The 18,351-nt window shown below is 38.7% G+C and overlaps 1 protein-coding gene across 1 annotated transcript; it reads left to right on the forward strand.

Moving 5' to 3' along the window:
* The first annotated feature begins 6,767 nt into the window (after window positions 1-6,767).
* Window positions 6,768-12,019, forward strand: LOC149373111 (uncharacterized). Its single transcript, XM_089597922.1, has 4 exons — window positions 6,768-10,173; window positions 10,251-10,441; window positions 10,583-10,937; window positions 11,274-12,019. Exons 1-4 carry the CDS (start codon window positions 6,768-6,770, stop codon window positions 12,017-12,019), a joined length of 4,698 nt encoding a protein of 1,565 aa, XP_089454048.1.
* Window positions 12,020-18,351: the final 6,332 nt, after the last annotated feature.

Raw genomic sequence — 18,351 nt, forward strand, 5'->3', positions numbered from 1 at the left:
ATACACCTTTATCATCGCGTACATTTGCAATGCCCAAGAGACCGTTTTACCTTTACTCTTGTACCTTTATTTATCAATGTACTAGAATTTCTACTTTAACTTTTGTCTCTATAAATATTGCTCTGCGAGCATAGTAAGTTAGTTAGCGCGCCGCGGCGGCAGAGAAAGCTTCTCTCCGCTTGCCTTCACTTGAGCACATTTTCATAATTTAAGCACTGTAAATATATTGTATATATTTTATTGCACATTTGCGTTACATTTATTTTCCGCCGTAAACCACTTTCACCTCTACACGACTGAACTGGATTGGGAGCAGCATAAAACCCCTTTCCTCGTGAACAGACATGGTGACGTTACTTATTGAGATTGATAACAGTATTATTTCAGATGACACCAATAACATTAATTTAACGCATCGCAAGATAATAATAGCAGCTTAAATAAAGAAATAAGTAATTTTCATTTTTTAAGTATCATGAACAAAATTGCGGCTAGTTTTAATGCATCTTGAAGGTTGAATATTAAGATACTTATTTAGCAATAGATAACTTTTTATTAATAGACGTTGTAGATTTAAGTATGGCTTGTACAAGTGGTACTAAAACTTTTAGTTTGGATCTAGAAAACGTACGCCATTTTGATGTTTCTATAAGTAAAATGAATTATATTTTTCATATTTCCCAAAAACTAAATCCTGCAAATAGTACATTGAAAAAAAACAAGTCTCTGAATGTGAAAGAAAGAGGATGAAAAATTAAATCCAAACAAAGAATTTGACTCTAGTGCTTGTACGTATTTTGAATTATCATGCAAATTTTAATAAGCTTCACATATTGTACTGTCATTTCAGTTGCAACTAAAAGCAACAGCACACTATACTAATACGTACGAAAGCATATAGCTATGCGTGCGTACGCCTCGCTAGCCTGGGCCCGAAGGGTAAGTAACTAGGGAAAAGAAGTGATGAGAAAGAGAGAGCGAAGCAAGAGAGTAAAGAGAAATTACCTAAAGACGCAAGAGCGAATGGACCAGGTGAATGGAAAATATCGCTCATCGTAGAAAAAAGTGTCAATGAGTGCCAGACGACAAATTCAGTGTGTCAAGCACCGCAGGAATTAAAACTGGAGAAAGCAGAGAAAAAGAGGGAAAAATAATTTCAAAAAATTGATCAATAGTTCTACCAGACCAGTACAGCAATAAGAGAGAATAATTGCATATGAAGTCAGCAAAACAATTGACCAGAATACTAGAGGCAACTACCAATCACTGAACTTAGGAAAATACAGACAAAAAAAGAATACCGTAGGCCAAGTCCGGACAGCAGCCACAGACAGGGCACGAGATACATGACTCAAAATAAGGAAACAACAGGGAAAAGCAAAGGCAGGTCAACTTACAGAAGGATCTAAGAACAACTCATGGATATTCACTGAAACATCATTATACTAACCATTGTGACAGGGATCTGGTAAGTAAATTTTCATTGTTTCTTCTATACTATACTCATAACCCCGAGGGAAACACGCGCTCAAAGAAATAATTTGTGTGTATCGATATTATTACTAAATCAAAAACTTTCAAGACATTGTAGTCATACATAATTGCATGCGCAAACATATACCGAATAAAGAAGCGACAAATACCCCATACAAAAAATTTTGTTTAATAAATAAATAAAAAAAGTAGTTATTACGCTTATTAAGAGTGCGGATACTCATTAAGTAAACCAAAAATACATAAGAACGTAAGCGTCAAATTGAGCACGAAAATATACAAACTGACAAAACCAACTATTGAAAAAAAAACACCTGCTAACAAAATGAGCATCGTCGAAGCGAACGATGTACCGGAGGGAGGACGATGAGAAGACGATAGGCACACAGACATACACTATATAACATGGGACTATGTAGACAACGACGTGATACAAATTAACTAAGAGCATGATCCAGAATCTTAGGCAAAGTGGAAGAAGGCCAGTTCAAAAAAGAAGCTGTTCATGATAAAGATGATGAAAAAACTCACACCCAACATAGCAAGACAGAAAACGAATCTGGGAAGTCAAGAAGCTCTCACCAAAGTACAACGGGAAATTCCTCCTACCGCAAGACATATAGCAATCCCCAAAAAAAAGTATACATTAGCCCTATTGATCCGAAATAACAGAAGTAGTGCTATATGAATGACTTGACAGTGGTTTCAATCTGTTAAATAACGTTTAATGTCATTTAAGTTTGTTTTCAGCTTTAAACCAAAAACTGTGGCTCACAGTCTCACGCTCCCTCACAGGCTGCGGGACAGCAGATAGTCTAACTATTTTTTTGTTTAAGAAAATGGAAGAAAAAAGAAGAGTGTTTAATATAATATCCAGATTAACTTACCTTTCTTTCCACTAATTATTAATTCGGATGACTTGTACTTCCTCTTTCCGTTGGATTTCTGATTATTTATTTTATAATAATTTAAATTCTTTTTCTAATTGGTTTTGTGTCACTTTATTCTACGTAACTTGTATACATAAAAAAGGAAACAGAGAAAAGACGGAACGTCTGGTTAATCTTTTAATATTAGTTATGAACGTCTGCACTTGATGAGCGGCAGCGGGCTACTAACTAAAACGCTGCGCAAAGAAATGCACCTTGCACGAAGTTTTGGTTAAAACTTCTTCGTCTTATTTGCTATGGGGCCGGTACTTGCTGACTTCATGTGTTTAAGCTTCATGGCTCGCTTCGGTTGTCACTTGACACTTCTAAGAGCCACGAAGTACACAGTCAGCTTTGTTAAGCGACAACTCTCGTTGAGTATGACTCTGTAAGGAGTCTTAAAGTTTTATCATTAGGAATGAAATATAACAGGATGAAATAAAATAAAAATAAAAATTTATCAATTTACGCAAGTCGTCACCAACAGCCTCCCCTTCCTAAAACTATCACCGTCCTCGGTAAATATATATTATATTTTTTTTTTCTTTTTTTTTAATTTTTTTTTTTGTTATTCTTTCATCTAATAAGTAAACGTTTATGAGTTACATAACATAAACATATTACAATAATTCTTATAGTGATGTTATGAAGTTTTAATATACAGAATTATTATATTTGTTTATTCGGGACTGAGAGTAAGGGAAGGAATGGACTCGTGAATATTATGTCTTCTTCTTTTTCTTGGCCCCTGGTTTTGTGTTGTTAATTACTAGTCTATTAAGTGTATCGAGATTTGCTGACACTCCCATCTCGAGGCATACTTTATAATGCCAGTAGTATTACACCAAGTTGACATTTTCCTGGCATGATGGGCATATTTTTTTAAATTTTTTTGTGTTTTGCACAGAAGACTGTGCACTTCAAGGTAGCATTTGTATATTAAATTTCCACACGATGGATGTGTAACTATTTCACGGCTTTTTTGCGAGTCTTTGTGGGAGTAATTCGCCCCATATATTTTGAGTCCTTTAAGGGCCCTTTCCGTCGATTCTTAGTTACAGTATGTAGCGAAGCTTAGGTATACCAGTCCTTCATCGTCGCGTATGACATCTAATGGGTAGTAGTTTAAATGGCTCAAATGGCCAAAGGTCATTAACGACCGATTGTATTTATCCGGATTCATAATGGCCGGTACCTTAGATACTACTTTTCGCGGAAGTGAGTCATTGTCTTTTCGATCGTTATTTGTATTGATCGTGTTTTCTGTTTTTGGGTTTTTTGTGATTGCATTTTTTGGCTGCTGAGTTATGCAATACACTCCTATTTGGCGCATGTTTTCTGCACACTCAGCGGATCCATGCGTTATATGAATAGGAGTAATACCTTCCCGTGTTTATTTTTTGGTTGAAAAATAAATATCTTCTATTAGATATTTGTTTTCGAAAAATTCAGTAATATAGTTTGTGTTAATAGGTTTTTTAATAATGACGGTTATTTTAGTCCTGGTACGATTTACTCTTACAAATCGTAATATTGGACTAAGCTCTTCTTCCTTGACTTTTTTAAGGGTTTTGACTTTCGTCGTTGACTCTACATTCTTAGTTGGTGCTTCATTGTCTTAAGAAGATGATTTGTCTTCTATTTCAATGGTTGTTGTGTCATTTAAGGTTGCTGTAGCAACTGCCGCATCACATAGTTAGTAATATTCGGCCTCGTAGATGGTGTATGGGGCCGAACATGGCTGTTCTTTTAATAATAACATCAAACCAAATTTGTTAAGCGATGTTTCCAATTGGCGCTTATCAATTGGTTCTTTGGTCATTATGTTAAACCAACGTCCATTTTCTGATACATTGTGGACCTTGACTTGTCTTTAATTTGGCAAGAAGACAGGTGCCGTTGACTTTGCCCGATTCCTCTAGTCTGATACACTTGACAATGAGTCGAATAGCTCCTAAAGCGTTGGCGCTGCATTTAGGTTATCAGCCGCTATCACTGCTTTCCGTGGTGAAAGGAATGCCATCTCGTAACTTGAGTACCCCATAGCACAGGGTTCCTGTTCGATGGACCTCACTATCCCGAAGTTTTCCAAAATTTTTTTTAGCATCAGCTTACTATAATCCCCCTGCAGCAGTATGCTAAGATGAGATCCATCAGCCATTGCTTCTGTGATATTAGCGTTTTGTTTGTTCATTGTGTGTGTAATTCTGCAAGCGTAAATATAATGGATGTTGTAAGGATCATTACTTGATACTGTACATGTATAAGTGTTCTTATAGTCTAATTCGTGTTGTTATTTTTCGTAAGTGATGCATGGAATGCAGATATGAGAATAAAATTAGGTTCATGAAACTAATGGATAATGGATAGGTAATACATGGGTTGATACAATTAATACATATCATGCTATGCCGAAATATTTGCGTATTTGTAATACAATTGAATAAGTTGTTTTAATACATGCTAAAACTTAATATTACAGAAAAGGAAAGAAAAAATTTTGACAATAGAGAGCATGCAGCTAAAATATTTATTTTAACATGCAGCTCAAATAGAATACAACATGTCCTTTTAAATATTAAGCCTAATTATTATTATGTTTATACTTTTCATTTTTATTCATTTATATATATATATATATATATATATATATATATATATATATATAATTTTTGTTACTTAAAATAAACGTACTTCATATAAATCCTAAAAATAAAACTAAACAACAAAGTGAAGTTAAGAAGAAGGAATACGTGAAAGGGAAAATTGATTTTACAAAGCTTAAAGTTAAAATCTTAGAACTAAGTGATGTGTATTTGACGTAGAAGGTGGCTAGTTAAGAAGTAGGGTTTAATTATTGGGTTCATTTTCTGCTACTTTTGATCTTTTCTCATAGATCAATGGGTTTGGTGAGGATTGACTTTGTTTCTGTAGTTTGTGTACAGTGCTGTCTTCTATATGTAATTACTTGTCTGTGGTAAGTTATTAACTCAACTCGTTGTTGACATTATAGGTGAGTCAATTTTCGGTTCATTTTATATTTCTTACTCCTTTTAATTGGTTCAGCGTATTTCGTGCAATATTCGGGGTCATCGTTCTGCAATGCTAAAATAGCGCTTTTAGGATCCATGTATTTTACATATCCTTGATATAATCTTCCCCACCAAACTCCAACGGCATAACAATTGGTCACGGGAGAATAGGATTGTAACACCAAGCCGACGGTGAGCCCAAGCAGCGGCGCTATTACATTCCTCCGCCCGCGGAGTGGCGGTGGGGAGCTCTCGTGGGTGTTACGAATGTAGTGGTTTGCTTAGTACAGTTTCTATTTCCAATTCCAAGTTCCACTGTCCAAACACACATGCTCTCACGAGGGTATCCCCGCCCCGGCTCCTCGAGCGCTCGGGCTTCTCGTCGCACTGAGGCCCTGCGCTTGCTCTCTTCGCCTACAGACCGGTGTGCAAGTAACACCTGCGGGAGAGCCTGTTTTCTGCTGCTGAGTCGGGACAGTTTTTGAAGCACACCATGCTATTCAATAATTATGTGCTGCCTCTCTACTTTTGCTGCTTGGGATGTAATTCTTCTCGTCCTTGGCTTGGTGAGCCTAGTTTTACATTCAAGACAGTTCTTTTCTTTTTAAATCGAAAATCAGCGTTTTCTAGTTGTATTTAAACATTGATGTTGTTTCTTCCGCGCAACTTAACAAAACTAAAGCAATGTAAATCGTATTTCTTTTGGATAAATGTAGTTGAATTCTTTTATTAAAATTATAGTTGTTTGTTGATTTAAGATACGCATCCGACTTCTTATTTCGTCATTGCTTCCCTTTGGATAATCATTCATACAACATTACTAATTAAATCATAATCCTGCTGACGCTCTCTACTCGAGACTTTCTTCAATAAGTTTCGAGTGAGCGAAGCAGTTCAATAAACATTGGTAGCAGAGCTGCAGATACATGGTCTCCTGGAATCTCGTGGCCCCGCATCCATTTTTGACGACGTGGTTCAACACGTCGGCCATCTTTTCTTCGGCAATTGGTTCGGTGGCACGGGGAGGAGAGGAGAGAGGAAAATCTCGTCTACACTAGGCAGCCATTTCATCGTGCTGTCCTTTTCTATTACGTCACATCTGCACCTTCTGTAAGTATACACACGTTCTCTCTCTCTCGCTCTCACATTCCAGCAGTGCTTTTTCCTTATTTTTTCGAAATCTTATACACCTTCAGGCTTGTTATTACGTTTTTGCTTGTTGTCTTGTTAAACAGTGCTTATCTTCGTTGTTATCCTAAATACATATTGTTCAGTTGTCTAAGTTAACCTTTGTTGGTTTTTGTTGTTCGTCATGGACAAGTTAATGAAAAGGCAGGTTAAGCTGTTCAACAACATAGTTAACTTTCTAGAAAACTCCACCTCTAAAGTAGGTGTTGAGAGACAAACCTTAGAACATTTTGAGACCCGTTTAAATATGCTGGAAAAATACTGGTCTCAGTTTCTCGAATCTCATGACGATCTCGACGAGGTTAACTTAGCAGAACACGTTTATTTCAAATCAAATTGTTACTCAAAAGCGGAAGATAGTTACACCCATGCCAAATCTGTCATTCGTAAGCGAATCAAAGATCTTTCGCCGGTCCCACGGCCAACTATTGACCCTACGCCTAATCCTGCGGTAGTTGATCAGATTTCTCTTCCTGCACTCTCGTTACCTACTTTCTCCGGTAATCACGAAGAGTGGGAATCTTTTAAACAACGCTTCACTTCGCTGGTTTATAACAAAACGAACCTCTCAAATGTCGCGAAACTATCACACCTGTTAGCTTCAGTACAGGGAAAAGCCGCGCACAGGTTGAAGGGTTTAGAAATCACTGATGCTAATTATACCATTGCTTGGGAAAAGCTTACTCGTCGGTACGACAATATAAGACTCAGGCATTATAACAATATGGAAAAACTTATCCAACTTCCTAACGTTCGTGCACGGAACGCACAAGACCTGAACGATCTCTTAGATCAGGTCGAGGAAACAGTACGAGCTTTATTAGATTTAGAGTGTGAGGTCGCTCAGGCTGATTCTTTTATTGCTCATTGTATCATTCGGAAGTTAGATCCTATCTCACGAGAAAACTGGGAGATTTCACAAGAGGGAAAACAGGGATTCTCTTCATATAAGGATCTAACTAAGTTTCTCGAACGAAGAATTCAAAGTTTGGAGCAGTCGCGTACAACGGCAGAAAAATCCGATGCTCGGTCAGGTTTTCAGTCAGTCAGTAAAAAACAAGCGGCTGTCCATACAGCTCAAACTGTTGATTCTACTCCTAACAAGTCAAACCCGTTTTGCGTGTTGTGCTCTGGTACGCACTGGCTCTTCGGGTGCAAAAAGTTCAGAGACATGTCAATCCAACAAAGGGTTCAGTTTTGCAAGAAGGAGAAGCTCTGTCTGAACTGTCTTCAGGCTTCCCATTTTGCCGATAAATGTTCTTCGGCCAAACGGTGTTTTATATGTCAAGGAAAACATCATACTAGGCTTCATCCAGATAACCCAGGTGCTAACGTCACAAAACCAGGTTGCTCTTCAAAACCTGTGACTGGTTGCACTTTTTCTTCAGAACACAATGACTCGACACAGCAAGCTACGACGTCGTGTTCTGCCACGATCTCATCCATCGTAGCTAACTCAACTTCTGTGGAGAGTATGGTTTTACTAGCTACTGCTCAAGTGATGCTAGTCAACTCCAAGGGGAACTCAGTTTCCGTTCGTGCTTTGATCGATCCTGGCTCACAGCGATCGTTCGTTTCCAAACGAGTTGTTGAGCAACTCTCGTTAAAACCTACTAAGGTGGCTATTTCAGTTGTTGGGCTTGGTGGCGCTGTCACGTCAAAGTCACAAGCTGAATTGCACCTGTCTGTGAAATCCAAAGTCGATTCACAGTTCAGCTTAAACGTCGCGCTTTTAGTCTTGGATGAGTTGACGAAACTCATTCCTTCGAGAAGACTTGTGGTTCAGCTTTGGTCTCACATTCGAGGACTTTCTTTGGCTGACCCTCAGTTTTCTAAACCAGGCAGGGTTGATTGTGTGTTAGGAGCGGACATTTACGCATCAATCATTAAGGATGGTCTAAAGGTAGGACCGATTGGGACACCTGTTGCACAACAATCAGTGTTTGGGTGGCTGCTCACGGGTCAGGCCCATTCGAAAGTATTGTCTGAAACAAATAGTTCAATTCAGGTTTTCCATACCTACACGAAACCGTCAATCTCAAGTCTTCTTACAAAATTCTGGGAGATAGAAGAGATTCGGTGCCAAAAGATTCTATCTCCAGAAGAAGAATTCTGTGAGCAACATTTCGTTGATACTCACTATCGTGATGAGCAGGATAGGTTTGTAGTGCGTCTTCCCTTCTCGCAAATACCCAGATTCACCGGCTCTCGAGAAATCGCTCACGCTTGTCTTCTGCGTCTAGAGAAACGGTTAGCGCACAATGAGAGCCTTTCGGACGCCTACAAGGCCTTCATGCTCGACTATTCGGATTCTCATCACATGGAATTGGTATTACCAAATGCCAGATCTCATGAGGGTTATTATATGCCTCACCATGCCGTCGTCAAGCGAGACGATTCAAAAAAAATTCGCGTTGTATTTAACGCATCCCAGAAGGATTCAACTGGGCTCTCGTTGAATGATGTCCTATTGCCAGGTCCTAAGTTACAAACTGAAATTTCGGCTGTCTTAACTCAATGGCGTTTTTTCAGATATGCTTTTACTACGGACGTAGTCGAAATGTTTCGACAGATCAAGGTCCATCAAGACGACACCAAGTGGCAGTCCATCCTCTGGCGAGCTGAAGATTCACAGCCAGTTCAGGAGTTCAGGACTACGACAGTGACGTACGGGACGGCATCTGCTCCTTTTCTAGCTCTGCGAGTTATGAGGCAGCTTGCACTAGATGGAGAAAAGACACACCCAGAAGCTGCAGCCATTCTTCAGTATCAGCTCTACGTCGATGATATCTTTGCTGGCTCGGATGATCTGGAAGGAGCTCGTCATATAAGGGATCAGCTCATCTCCCTACTTGCGTCTGCTGGTATGAAACTAAGCAAGTGGGCGTCCAATCAGCCCTACGTACTCGATGGACTCCTGTCAAGCAACACATTGAACGTGGAGGTGAAATTGAACGAGGTGATATCTACTCTTGGGTTGTTTTGGAATACAAAAACAGATCATTTCAATTTTCGGGTGTCAACGCCCAAACATGCAACTGAATCTACAAAACGTACAATGCTTTCTGAAATCGCAAGGTTGTTTGACCCTCTAGGTTTGTTAGCCCCAGTGCTTGTCGTCGCGAAAATACTGTTACAGGAACTTTGGCTTCACAAATTGGACTGGGATGAATCACTACCCGATCCATTGCTTCAGCGCTGGCTGCATTTTCGCGGCGATCTAGCTCAAGTGGCTGAAATTGCTATACCACGGTGGACTGGCTCAACTACCTCTAGCGAGTGGCATCTTCACGGGTTCGCCGACGCATCCAAACAAGCTTATGAAGCTTGCCTCTACTTCGTGCTACCTGGGAATAAGGCGACCCTGCTCATAGCAAAGTCGAAGATGGCCCCACTAAGAGTAGTTTCGCTGCCAAGATTAGAGTTGTGTGGAGGCTTACTTCTCACCATGCTTGCTGCACAGCTTCTGGCAAGTCTACGTCGACCACCAACGACTGTTAATTTTGGACCGACTCTCAAATCGTCTTGGAGTGGCTTAAGGGTCAGCCTTCCAAGTGGCTGACTTTCATCGCAAATAGGGCAAGCGAGATCATCTCCTCGATTCCAGACGCCCCTTGGAGGCATGTAAGATCGGCCCAGAACCCAGTGGACTGCGCAACTCGGGGATTCACAACATCAGAAATCTCAAACTCTGATCTTTGGTGGAATGGTCCTGCGTGGCTCACATCACCCGAGTTAGAGTGGCCACGCTCTCGAATGGACGAGCAAGAAGTTCATGCCCTCCTCGCCAAGGAACTGGTGGACACTCACGAACCTAGTAGACCACTCGAATCTCTTTGCTTACCCTCACTTAAGCAAACCACTAGTTTCTTAAAAATTCTACGAATTCTTGCCTACATCTAACGTTGGCAAATCAATGCCAAACTTTCTCGTGGCCAGAGAAATCACGGACCACCAACGGTGGATGAGATCAACGCTACAAGAATATTTTGCTTCAGAGCGGCTCAAATTTGTCACTTTGCCGATGATAGACGTCGCTTACTCGAGGACAAAGATCTGACCAAACGAAGCAGCTTAAGACGCTCACACCCGTTTATCTGTGAGCAAGGCTTGATCCGAGTTGGAGGTCGGCTTGATCACTCTACTCTAACCTACGGAGAAAAGCACCCGATCATACTCCCAGGAGGCTGTTTGCTGACCAAAAGACTCGTTCAGGAAGCTCATAGTTTAACCATTCATGGAGGCCCTCAGTTGATGCTCTCGGTTCTCAACTCGACGTTCTGGATAATTCAGGGTACGAGAGTCATCACGGCAGTTTTTTACCAGTGTGTCTCTTGCGCACGACACCAAGCCAAGAACGCAAGTCAACTAATGGGACAACTTTCAGCGTATCGTCTAACCCCAACTCGGCCTTTCACAGTTACAGGGCTTGACTACGCGGGGCCCCTGTCAATCCTGTTCTCTAAAGGCAGAGGGGCTAAAAGTACTAAAGGTTACGTGGTAATCTTTATATGTATGGTGGTTAAGGCCATACATATTGAGGTGGTATCAGATTTGACCGTTGACGCTTTCTTAGCAGCGTTTAGCCGTTTTTGTGCACGCAGAGGTACTTGCTCGACTTTAATTTCAGATAACGCCTCAACATTCAAGGGAGCTGCCTCGGAGCTCAACAAATTTTTCAACGAGTCATCTGCATTTGTCGAGGGCGTCAACAGCCAGCTAGCCATGAGAGGGATAAAGTGGACATTAATACCTCCTCGAGCGCCGCACTTTGGCGGCACATGGGAGTCAGCAGTCAAGTCCTTCAAGCACCACTTCAAGAGGGTGGTCGGAACATCAACCTTCACCTTTGAAGAATTGGCAACTTTATGTGCCAAGATAGAGGCCTGCTTGAACTCACGCCCTCTTTGTTCCCTCAGCTCCGACGAAGCTTCAGCTGTCGCTCTGACTCCAGCGCATTTTTTAGTGGGTTCTTCATTACTGGCCTACCCTGAGCCCTACTGTGAGAAGCCAACTTCGTCAAACAGAGTCAGCCGTTGGAGACTACTGACTAACCTCAGAGACTCCTTTTGGGCCAGGTGGAAAAAGGAGGTGCTGCATCACATGCAGCTTCGAAACAAGTGGCTGAAGCCCCAGCCAAATCTACAGGTCGGAGACATCGTTCTCTTAAAGGAGGACAATATTCCGCCAAGCCATTGGCCATTGGGTCGGGTGACGATAACTCACAAAGGGGATGACAATTTGGTACGTGCAGTAACTGTACAGACGGCCACATCCACCTTTAAGCGACCAGTGGTCAAATTGGTGAAACTACCCACTGAATCGGAGCTTCAACGTTGTTATCAAGATCATTTCAAGAACCAAGCTAGTGACTAAGTGCAGTGAAGGTGACACTAACAGTTGACATATTAAAAGTTCTATAGTTTACTTTGTTTTTTTTCATGATTCTGACCGTTAGTTTTTTCTACTAATTAGATGTTATTCGTAACTCTTCCCTTAATCATTCTGGATTGAACATTTTTGAATTGAATAAAGCTTATCTTTAGTACTTTTGCCTACCAAAGGACTTTTCAACTATTATGTTTACGTAAAATTTAGATAATTTCTTTTGTTTTTTTTCTTTCTTACAAGCGAGTTTAATTTTTTTTGAGTTGATTCCTCTCGTTTTTGACGCAAGCGGCGTCAAGGCGGGCGGCTATGGTCACGGGAGAATAGGATTGTAACACCAAGCCGACGGTGAGCCCAAGCAGCGGCGCTATTACATTCCTCCGCCCGTGGAGCGGCGGTGGGGAGCTCTCGTGGGTGTTACGAATGTAGTGGTTTGCTTACTACAGTTTCTATTTTCAATTCCAAGTTCCACTGTCCAAACACACATGCTCTCACGAGGGTATCCCCGCCCCGGCTCCTCGAGCGATCGGGCTTCTCGACGCACTGAGGCCCCACGCTTGCTCTCTTCGCCTACAGACCGGTGTGCGAGTAACACCTGCGGGAGAGCCTGTTTTCTGCTGCTAAGTCGGGACAGTTTTTGAAGCACACCATGCTATTCAATAATTATGTGCTGCCTCTCTACTTTTGCTGCTTGGGATGTAATTCTTCTCGTCCTCGGCTTGGTGAGCCTAGTTTTACATTCAAGACAGTTCCTTTCTTTTTAAATCGAAAATCAGCGTTTTCTAGTTGTATTTGAACATTGATGTTGTTTCTTCCGCGCAACTTAACAAAACTAAAGCTATGTAAATCGTATTTCTTTTAGATAAATGTAGTTGAATTCTTTTATTAAAATTATAGTTGTTTGTTGATTTAAGATATGCATCCGACTTCTTATTTCGTCATTCCTTCCCTTTGGATAATCATTCATACAACATTACTAACTAAATCATAATCCTGCTGACGCTCTCTACTCGAGACTTTCTTCAATAAGTTTCGAGTGAGCTAAGCAGTTCAATAAACAACAATATTCTAGGGTGCCAAATTAAGAGAAATGATTAGAGAAATCTCTTTTCCTTTTCGTTTCTTCTATATCTTATGGCAGAAGACACATAAGTCTTTTTAGATCGATGTTTAGTGTATCATTGTCGTTTCTCGATGGTGTTGGTGAAGTAATCTTTTCTGCTTGACAAATAGTGGATCTTATCTTAAAAGAAAAAAAAAAAATTGAACTTTTTTTCCTGTATTTAGTGTTTCATCAGTTACTTTAGGAAATGAATAACTATTGTATTTGGCGGAAACAGTTCTATATTCATAAATATGTAAATCCGAAAGTATGTGTATTTCCTTAACATTTTCTTTATTTTCTAATTGTTCGATAACTTTATGTAAAGGTTGGTTTATTTTGACTTTAGTCTTTATCGTTATTTCATAGTCAGGGTTTATTGTTCTATCTGAAAGAAAAATAGTAACAAATTACTATTGATTTAAGAGTCCATTTCCAGTTTTTGGGGTGTATGGCGTGGGAGTATCAAACTCCGTGTCTTCATTATAGGTCTAGCTATAGATGATTTAGGTATTTTTATTTTTTCTTCAATTTCAACATACAGTTCAGTTGGTTCGTATTCATTTGGTTCTTATTTAATGGTTACTCGGGGTTCTGCGTTCAGTGGGTAGATGAAACGTTTTATAAATTTTACCGAAACACTACGTTTCATAATCTTTTTATATCAGCTTTTTGCTTTGCTAATGAGTATTGCCATTATAATTATAATAATAATAGCTTTAATATCGTTCAAATTTTGACATTTCGTATTAAAGATAAAAGAGAAGTTTGTTTTTCCTCCAACTTTCGGGTCCGTATTTTCTCCATTTGATTTATTATATTTTGTACGTTTAATTCTTCATCTGTCCACGCTTGTTCATCAAAGTTTGATTTTCGAATCGATTTTATAGCGTCATGAAAGTCATCAGTGTCTTTTAAGGGTTCATGTAGTACTGTTAAGTTTAAGTTCACTCCTACCTGATAGATATATTGTATTTGAGTGATAATCTTATGTTCACTTATTAAGGTCAATGAGTGAGTTTTTTCCGTACATCTATTATTTATTTGTGGACCTAAACCTTTTACTCTTTCTTGTTGATCCATTTTATTAGGACAGATAATGTTCAATTGTTCATCATTGGGTGTTGAGAATAACCATGAACTATTAGCTGGTAAAAAAATCAATTGGCTTTCGGTTTGCGGCGTAAACATAATTTCACAGTATTTAAATACTTGTGGCCCAGGTCGTAATAACATAAGAATTTCACATTCGTTCATAGATTGGGGTTCCTTCAGCGGTTCCATAGCCGAGCATATATAACCAAATACCGTCCTATCACATTGGTTAAATGTAACTTTGTTTAGTCGTGAATACGAATTATGGTCTGCTGCTACTGCTAAGTAAGGGTACGACGGTTTTATGTAGGCAGATTCATTTTGTCCAGATTGGGGTATTATGACTGGATATAGTCTATAAAGATTGTAAGGGGTTTGATCTACGAGTGGCAAATGTAATATAACCATGGTTCTATTTTCTTGATGTACAACATCTAGTTTGCTTAGGGTACTTATTTTGCCAGCATAAAGATTTTCTACTGGTGCTACAAATTCTAGATTTTCCGCAACGTTCTTTACATCCCGGGCTACTGTTCTAAATATATTTGGAGAAAATAGCTTTGGATGTGCTTGACCTCTTTGTAAATCATGCAACATGTCAATCAGATCTTCATGTGAACGAATAATGTGATCTAGGGTAGCCTCAGTTCTTCTAAGGTATGCTGACAAATGAATTAGATATCTGTCAAAAGTAAAAGCCTGTCCTGAAGTCAATATAAATCAGCAACTTGTTTTAAAATATGCTCATAGCGTTTTGCGGTATTGTCTAGTTCTTTGAATGCGGCTGCAAAAATATTGCTGTTTTGTTCATACAATTTAATGTATTCTTTTTGATTGGTAACCAAATTGTTGATGTTAGTGTTTATAACGTTAATATCATCTTCTATGACTAAGCCGTAAAGTCCTTTAGCAATCCTCCCAATAATTCGAAAAGGTGTCAGTCTTTTTGCTCGTATGCTGGGGGGTGGAATAATGTTATCTCTCGCAGGAATTCCCACAGTATTTATTATGTTTAATAGTGTTGCTTTGAGGTTTGTCAATCGCTTTATTTTTAAATTCAAGAGGTCAATTTTCATATAGTGAGTGAAATTAGAATAACCAAACTGTACAATACAATATCGAAAAGTTTCGTTTAATCCTTGAGTAGGTGTTTGTTCCAATATGAATTTATTAACATCCAGCCATATCACAATTTTCCAATCGGCTCTCTTAATTTTTGTTATACCGATTCGTTCGTAGTATATTTCAGGGTTTGTTTCAAGTGGTTCTATGTTATAGTTGCCACGATTAGCATAGTTTAAATTTGCGCGACTTTTGAGCGCTATTGTCATTAGGATGGCCAATATAATCAGAATCGTTGTGTTTTTTTTTCTCTCTGGAAGACATGTAGAATATGTTTCTTACAAAATATTATTATCGGGAAACTAGTTTCAATTTATCTGTATGTTTGCGTATGGTTTCACCATTGGTTTTTTCAAGTCACACATTAGTTACCTCTAAAACTGTTCTAACCTTCAGGGGTCTATTATAAAAGCGATCAAATTTATAGGAACGCACTTTTTTCTTTACCCAAACGTTATCTCCTGGTTTAACATTTAGAGGCTCTAATTATTCATCATATCTTTTTTTGCTTAAACTTTTATCTTCATTTGTTGATTTCCTGCCGCAATTTGCATTTTTTTAAGTTGCCTTATAAGATCTTGTAAATATAATGGGTATGTTCTTAATCTTCCTTCTTTAGGTATCTTCAAGGGCAACCTTGCTACTCTCTTAAATACTAGTTCATAAGGCGTAAAATTTTTAGCTGCATGTACACTCGTGTTATACGTGAAAGCTGCAGTTTTTGCTAAGTTGTCCCAGTCATCACATGTTTCAGAGTAAGTTCGTATAAAGTCAACTAGGGCAGCATGACTTCGCTCTAGTGATCCGTTTGTTTGAGGGTGGTATACTGATGTAGTTAGATGTTGGTTTTTGAGGGTTCTCATGAGTTGTTCCAATAAATAAGACATAAATGTAGCATGTCTGTCTGATAGAATTGCTCTAGGCGCACCATAAACTAATATTAGATTTTGTACGAGTGCATTGGCAAGAGTGCTTGATCTTAGGTCTGGTACAGGGACTTATATGATATATTTAGTCAAATTACGCTGTATGGTCAGCAAATGGCAATTACAATTTGGTGTTATTCTTAATTTACCAACGGTATCGATGGAAACCTTATCGAAAGCTTCCATAGGTGTATCTGTAAGTACCAAAGGCAAGTATCAATCCAGGTTCTAATTTGTCTGTAAGATCTCCCCTTCTTGAAATTTGGAAGGTTTTAAGATTTCGTCTCAACAAAAATTTTTTAAGCGATTTAAAAGCTTTTGTAAGACTTTCTGAAGATACTCAATCGGTCGACGTTTCATTAATAACGATTGACAGTATATTATGTCCTCCAAAAGGTGTTATTAAAATTTGGCCAACTCTTGGTTTCTTCGATTTCAAATAGCAAAAGTCCAGTGCACCTATCGATCTCACCAGCCTTGAGACAGATGTGACTGGTTGACAATCCTTGCTCATAAAATGAACTATATTGTCTTTTTTGTATGTAAGGCAATATCTGGTGGTAATGACATTGTTTACTAGCTTAACTCTATTTTGGTTCTTATAATTATCAGTACTACTGCTACTATCACTAAGACTTACATACACTTTTTCATGCCGTTGTTTGTATTGATTGATGGGTTGAAAAGAGTACAAGTCTGATAGTAACATAAAATCAGGTGCAATAGTTCGATTTATTGATTTATTTTCATTGCAATTTATTTGTTTGTTGTTTTTATTTAAGTTATCTGGGGTTTCTTCTGTTATTTAATGCAAGTCCGGCGCTTGAGATCGTCTGTTTTTTGCAGTAGCAAAAGTACTTGTTCGCGTCGGTGTGCTAGAACTTGAGGGTGTATTTTTTTAAATACGTGGGGTAATTGATAATATTTTACTTGTCCTATATTTTCTTAAAATCTCTTCTTCATCGAATAGGGGTTCAAGACCTGTTGTAGGTCTTGATATATCCGCAATTCTTTTATCTAAAACAAAATCATCAAAATTATCAGGATCATAGGTGTCCATTTCGGTTAATATGTCTTGAATTCCGGGGTTTGGTTTATCTCCATCAGAAAATTAAGTTACTGATAAAAAATCGGCCTGTTTGGGCTCATCATCGTTGTAAGACTCGTCCAAATGTTCTTAAAGGCTATGGTTAAATCTTTTTGTTAACTTTTTTATTTCTTGATAAGTAATTTCAGCAGTATTATTTGTCCTAGTTTTAGGTTGGTCTTCAAAAACGTCATTATTTAAACTTTCGCTAAGTGAAATTGGTGTAACCGAAATTTTAATATTTCTCATGTCTGAGTCTGAATCATTATCCGTATTTAAGTCTTTTTCTGTTTCAGTCAGTTCTTGCCGTAATCCACTTCGTCTAGGGTCATATACTGGTATTTGATAATCTTCTCTTGACGATTTTTCAGTATTGCTTGGATCTTTTTCGGAAAACTTACTTGTTCTTGACGATGCACCAAGGTTAATCATATCTCTGAATGGTAGTTGTGGCATTCCCTCATTTTTGGAACTATAATGTTTTATTTCTGTAGTTTTTGAATTCGTATCGCTAGCGTGTAATGTTCAGGCTACTAATTCCGAAAAATTCACTTTCAATGCGCTAGAATCTTTTAATGGGTTTTTAGTGACATTTCTTAATATATTCGGTTGAGATGTAGATGATTTCTGTGGCTGTGGAAACGTTTTTGTTCGGGTTTTTTGAGTAAACAAACTACGATCTAACTTCAGCTGTTCTTTGTTTGTTTTTTAACCAAGGGGTCGTCCAGGACCCTTTTGTTACTTCTATTATTTCCTTCGAGGTTGTTGGTTATGCTTTAGGTTTGATTGTCATTAATTTGGATGCTCTTACTATTCCTTTTCTCTGACACTGTAATTTTTTTTTCTTCTTTTCCTCTATTTTCTTTCGACCTATCATCATAACTCTTAGTAATGGTAATCTATTGTTTATATTATTTTCTGCATAAGGAAATGGTCCTACTAAGTTTCTAGATAACGCATCAGCGTTGGTATTGAGTCTACCTGGTTT

The sequence above is a fragment of the Copidosoma floridanum genome, unplaced genomic scaffold, assembly GCF_036245765.1.
Source record: "Copidosoma floridanum isolate Cflo_tuat_1 unplaced genomic scaffold, Cflo_Japanese_pri ptg000040l, whole genome shotgun sequence".
Lineage (NCBI taxonomy): Eukaryota > Metazoa > Arthropoda > Insecta > Hymenoptera > Encyrtidae > Copidosoma > Copidosoma floridanum.